The following is a 6,106-nucleotide window of genomic DNA, read 5'->3' as shown; positions in this document are numbered from 1 at the left end:
TGGAGCCCCTTCTGAAGCTGACATCTATCCTCAGCTAGTACTTGGGCCCGCTGGGGGCTCTGCACGCTTTGTCCCAGCTGCCTCCCCTCCCCCGCGGGCCCTCTCCTCCAGCTGGCATCGCTGGGAACGCGGGCTCCCCTGGCTTCAGGCCTGCAACCCGGGGCGGGCGAGGAAGGGGGGCGGTGGGCCCACACGTGACCCCCCTCGCCAACACGGCTCGCGGACGGGAGAGCGGGGGTGGCCGGGTCAGGGCGGGGGGGCGGTGGCCGGGTCTGACCTCGCCGCGCAGCTGGCTGCCCCTCTACGAAATCAACAAAGTCTTGCGCCTCCAAACCCAGGCCCCTGGTGGTTGGGAAGGGAGACCTGCCTTGGGCAGCGGCCGTGGACGCCCGATCCGGAGGGAAACCAGGGCAATTCTTCGAGGGTGGGGGTGGGAGGGGGAGGGCTGCGGGTCCAGGGGAAAGTGGCCCGCAAGCAGGCTCTCTTCCTCCACGCCTCTCTCGGCCTCGCCTCGCCCCGCCCCGCCCCGCCCTGCCCGGCCGGCACCGAGTTCTCTGAAACCCATAGGCAGAGGCGACCCTCCCGCCTCCCCGCCCGCTCCGCGCTCGCCCCGCCTCAGCGCACTTTAAAAGTTTTCTCTGGCCGGGACGCGGGCGTCGCGAGCCATGGCTGTCTACGTCGGGATGCTGCGCGTCGCGAGGCTGTGCGCCGGGAGCCCGAGGGTGCTGGGGGCCCGGGTCGGCCTCCCCCGGGTTTGGCAGGAAGCGAGGTTGTGGGGCGTCCGTCCTCTCAGGTACGCGGCCCTGGAGGAGAGGGACGGGTCAGGCCCCTGGGTGGGGGTCTTGGGGATCCTTCAGAGCCTCTCTGGGGGCCGATCGCGCTCAGGCTGGGAGGTCCTCGGCTGCCCCACCTCCGGGTGGCGCACGCGAAGGAGTAGGTACCCCCGCACCTGGCACTCAGGCAACAGGAAATGCTGGCCTGGCGCACGCAGACTGGTGGCTGCAGCTGGTGGCTGTCAGGGACCCTGCACTGACTCTGGGCTCTGGTCCGGGGCTTTAGGCTCTTCCATTGGTGGGCACATTGATGACCAGAAGTGGGGCCTCTAGCAGCCTGTCCTGAGGGGGAGGGACAAGGGCAAGGCCTGTGCTCTGCCTCTGAGCTAGACCCCTTTCACTGATAAACAGGGGGACCTCCCACCCCATGTTGTCCACCCTAGGCCACCAAGCTCTGCAGTCTCTGCTCTTCTCACCAACTGCTAACACTGCTTGGCTCCTTACTACTTACTGTCTGTTTTCTTCAGTCCTCAGTGCAGAGGGTGGGATGGGGGCTGGCCGGTGGAGGATGTGCTCTACTGCAGCGAAGTAAGTTCATGCTACCTCCTTTTATGTCTGCAGTTGTGAAATTGTGTTAATGAAGAAGAACTGGGCTCCCACTGATATGATCAGTGGTGGCTTTTACCTTCAGCACCCAGCAGAGGGAGGCCTGGGCACCAGAGTCTGCCCTGCCACCCAGCTAGGCCACATACTAGGTCTGGGGTCAGGACACAGCTTTGAACACCAGGTGGAGTGTAGGCCTGGGCATGGAAAAGGGACAAGAAGCCGGAAGAGGTTTCTTGTCTGAGAGAACTGCTTTTTTAAAAAAACAAAAGGAGGAGGAGGGAAGTTGGAGGGAGACAGCAGACTCTTCTTGGGCTAGAGTTCCAAGATCACAATGTTTTGAACGTGCTGGTTTCTGAAGATGGAAAGCATATGCTGTGCTTTCGGATCACCAGGCCTAATTTTCTGGGGAAACCCAGTGGCTCAAGGCGCGTCAACAGATGGGATTCTGATGAAGAAAAAATTCTCCTCTAGCTTGGTCACTCACTACCTCCCAGTGCCTCTGTAGGCACGCTCTGCCATGGCTAGCCCGTAGCCTCCAAGCCTCACCTCTGGACTTCAGGGTGCTCCTTAGGCTGTGAGGGCTTTCCTTATTTACTCTCCAAAGCGAACATGTTTCACGATGCTAGGTCAGGCCACCTTTGGCCACATGGCATTCTTCCTGACCTTTGACTTTATGTGTAAACAAAGCAGAGCTCTTGCCTGCTACAGGCTTACAATCACGGAGTAGGGGCACCAGGCCTCAGAGAAATTCTGACTCTATCAGGTGGAGATCCATGTATCCAGAGAAAGATTTCCTGAGCATTTGGCCTAATTCCCTTACATGCCTGCCACTCCCTTGTGCTTAAGGCCTTACCTACTGACTGTGGTGCTTTAACCTGATTTTGTTCCTACTTTGCCCTTAAGAAACCCTCAAGAGTCTCAAGCATTCAACTGATATTCCTGAGAGCTTATACCATGCCAAGGACAAGGTGGATGCTGTTGCTACGAAAGCCAGAGAACCCAGTCTTCCAGGAACTTGTAGTCTAATGAGGGAGAAGATAAGTTAGCATGATTACTTCTCAGTGTTCTAGGTGCCATGGTGTGAAAAGCTCCCGGACTTCTGTACTTCACTGTTTCTGATCTGGTCACATACAACCTGCTTTCTTTCTTTCTAGGATTTGTTTGTTTATTTTTTGACTGTACTGGGTCTTCATTGCTGCACACGGGCTTTCTCTAGTTGCAACAAGTGGGGGCTACTCTCTAGCTGCAGTGTGGCAGGCTTCCCATTGTGGTGGCTTCTTTTATTGGCCAGAGCACAGGCTGTCGGCTCACGGGCTTCAGTAGTTGCAACACATGGGCTCAGTAGTTGTGGGTCACAGAGTCTAGAACATAGGCTCAGTAGATATGGCGCATAGGCCTAGTTGCTCCATCGCATGTGGAATCTTCCCGGACCAGGGATCAAACCAGTGTCTCCTGCATTTCAAGGCGGATTCTTAACCACTGGACCACCAGGGAAACCCTAGCCTGCTTTCTTGTTGACCAACACCCCATGCCTGTTACTTATCAGATCCCCAGTTTCACCTGTTAGGAAAAAGTAAGAACTTTGAAGCTAGACTGCTTTGGGTTATAGCCCTGGCTCCTCTACCTACTTGCTACATGACCTTAAATACATGACCTAACCTCGGAGACTTTGTGGAGTTTGTCACTAATGCTACTGCTTGCTGGACTGACAAAGGCTTGCTCTTCTCAGTCTTTGCTTTGGGGCAGGGTTGGTCCCTGAGAACCTCCAGATGGGGTCTGTGTAGAAATTTCAAGTGATTTGAAGGTAAGAGAGGAGTCCCTCAAGAAAGTGTCCTCTTGCTTGCATCTGGTTCTCTCATGGCCAATTACCAAGATGTCAGCCTCTGCCAGGCCCAAGTCTAGCCCTTGGATCTGCTGGACAGTCCCCTATCCACCCAAGTCAGGGCTGTCCAGAGTCTTTTTTCCAGAAGGAAAGAAGAAACTATCCACTGCTCTCCAAACCTCCCTTCCCCTTGTCCACACACCTGCTTCCTCGGGGAAGGCAGATGGTCTAATTTGGAGCTTCAGGCACCCTTGGAGGGCAGAATTGATTGCTGATTCCCGGTAAACCTATGATAATCAGGTTTCCTTCAGATCTCTAAAGCTGGCCTGGGGCTGCCTGAGAGGCAACTGCCTCTGGGGTGTTGGAAGCACTCAGAGGTGGTGAAGACAGAGAGAACCATGGCTCAAGCCTCTCAGAATTGGGTGTGACCCTCACTGGGGGTGGCGGGGTGCCTCCAGTGACTCATTGCTGCTGGCTGGGGCAAGGGTGTGAGTGGACTTCATGGAACACCCTCCAGAGGGATGACTGTAATCAGGTGGGACTGGTAGTGAAAGCTATAAAGTGATGTCCCTGTATCAGGGGATTATATTAAGCTAGGAATTATTTTGGGTAGAAATCAATATACAAAAATATGCTTTTCTCATAATCTACCAAAGATGATTAACAAAGTATTTGGTAATGATAACCCTACTCATTACTCCAGTCTAAATGTAATAATAGAAAATAAACTATAAACTGGGACAGTGGACATTGTAATCAGTGGTGTAAACACTGATTTACACAGTGTGTGTAAAACACAATGGTTTTAGTTACCTTTCCTGCCTTGCATGCAATCGGTATGCAATCTACTGTGGAGGTGCAGTGGGGGATACAAGGATGAGTAAACTTGTTTCCAGAGACTTCTTTGCCTAAAAGGGATCTGCAGATAAGGATCACAGACCCACTGATTCAAGGCAGTAAGGATGTTCAATCAAAGCAGGGAAGAATCTGATAGGTGGGAATGGGATTAGGTTAGACTTCCTAAAGAAGTTGGAATCTGAGTCTTATCCCTCTAGTAACAGGGCTGTGGTTTGAAGGAAGAAGCCTATATACTTGTATAAACCCTTGCCTGTGCTTGGACTCTTTAAACCCTGGGTATGAAGCCCTCCCAACATCCCCCACATTATTTATTTATTCAATCTACAAAGACTTTGGAACCAGACAGATCTGAGTTCAAAAGAATCACTTTCTAGCTTTGGGACCAAGTTGAACTTAAGACTTCTGTTTTGTGTAAGTTTTGTTTTGTACTTGTTGTGAGAATTAAATGAGGTCACATAAGAAAATTCATAACCCGCAGCCTGGCGCTAAGATTTTCAGCCCACTGCATTGATGAGACTATGATACAGATAATACTTATGAAACAGTGGCTTTGCACATTCCTACAATGACCCCAAGGCCCACAGGTTAGAGCCTTGCCTGGAGAGTAACAGGAAGACAGTTCTAGCAGAGGCAACTGCTTGAATCAAGCTGTGGCTGCTCTGTGTTGGCAGACCTATGCATGCTTATGCCGAGTGTTAGTATAAAGGGCTGCTTTCCCCCATCCCCGATTATAAGCTGAACAAACCAAAGTACAGAATATAGTTTCATCACTTGAAGGGGCCTTGCTAGAGGACTGTCCTGATAAATGACTGGTACCACTAACTCTGCCAAGTGCCTCTCCCTTTAGAAATAAACACACTGTTTGTCTAGTTTAGAATTCATGTTCTGTGAATCTTGTTGGCATGTATGTGTTTTTCAGTTTAGCAGTCAGGTGACAGGAAAGCAAACACAGCCTTACCACTTTTAGTTCAGTATGGCTTTAGGCAAGTCCCTCAACCTTTCTGGACCATGGTTTCTTTGTAAAATAGACCACTTGGACAAGAGGCACTCTACAATATTTCTGTAGACATTTTGTGATTTCCAGGGAGGCTGGGCTTTGAGCCTTGGATCCCTGAATCCAAGAGGGCTATGGTCGAAGTCTGAAGCCTTCATACTTATATGAAATCTTAATTGTGCTTGAACCCTTATGAACTCATCCTAACCTCTGGACTCTCTGGTTTTCTCTAGTCCTCTGTGAGTGAACAGAAAACATTGAGGGTTTTGACCCTAGAAAACAAAGATCTACACCTTGTATGTGGGGTTTTCCTGGTGGCTCAGGTGGTAAACAATCTGCCTGCAATGCAGGAGACATTGGTTTGATCCCTGGGTTGGAAAGATACCCTGGAGAAGGAAATGGCTACCCACTCCAGTATTTTTGCCTGGAGAATTCCATGAACAGAGAAGACTAGTGGACTATAGTCCATGGGATCATAAAGAGTTGAGCATGACTGAGTGACTAACACTTCCACTTCCTTTTTCAAACCGTGTGTGTACCTTAGTGATACCACCAAGGGCAAGTGTTCTGAATCAGCCTTCACCCTTGACTTCTGTCTGCTTTCCCCAGTAGCTCGGAACAGTGGCCCAGTGGAAAATCTGCAGCATAGATGCCTCCCGTCCCCGAGTATTTCAGGCTTTCGAAAATGCCCTCTGTCTTCTTGAGTTCACTGGACTCAAACAATAATTTCATGTTTACTTTCTCTACATACACACAAACACGCATACACTATCAGTTTTATTCAAGTTAAAAATGGCACCAATACAGAGTGCCCTGCTCAAAATCTTTATTGTAGCTCTTACCACTCTGGGGTTCTTTGTAGTCTGTATTCTTTGTAAGCTGTGGACTCCATCAGGAAGGTTACATTGGGTGGTGGAAAGATCGTGGGACTTTATGGTATAATGCAACTGTAAAATGTACAAATCATAAGTGTGTAGTTTGATGAATATTAACAAATGTATACACCCATTACTCAACACCCCAAGATATAAAACTTGTCCATAACTGTAAAAC

The 6,106-nt window shown here is 50.5% G+C and overlaps 1 protein-coding gene across 1 annotated transcript in view; it reads left to right on the top strand.

Moving 5' to 3' along the window:
- The first annotated feature begins 545 nt into the window (after positions 1 to 545).
- The window catches only part of ACSF2 (acyl-CoA synthetase family member 2), a 32,904-nt gene continuing 27,343 nt past the window's right edge, over positions 546 to 6,106 (top strand). The window contains exon 1 of the mRNA XM_061143742.1: positions 546 to 793. Within this exon, the coding sequence (XP_060999725.1) occupies positions 666 to 793 (128 nt within the window). The 5' untranslated portion in view covers positions 546 to 665. The remainder of the gene's footprint in view (positions 794 to 6,106) is intronic.

This window comes from Dama dama, chromosome 5 (genome assembly GCF_033118175.1).
Source record: "Dama dama isolate Ldn47 chromosome 5, ASM3311817v1, whole genome shotgun sequence".
Classification (NCBI taxonomy): domain Eukaryota; kingdom Metazoa; phylum Chordata; class Mammalia; order Artiodactyla; family Cervidae; genus Dama; species Dama dama.
The sequence above is the reverse complement of the archived record's forward strand: the minus strand, read 5'-3'. Positions and strand labels throughout refer to the sequence as shown.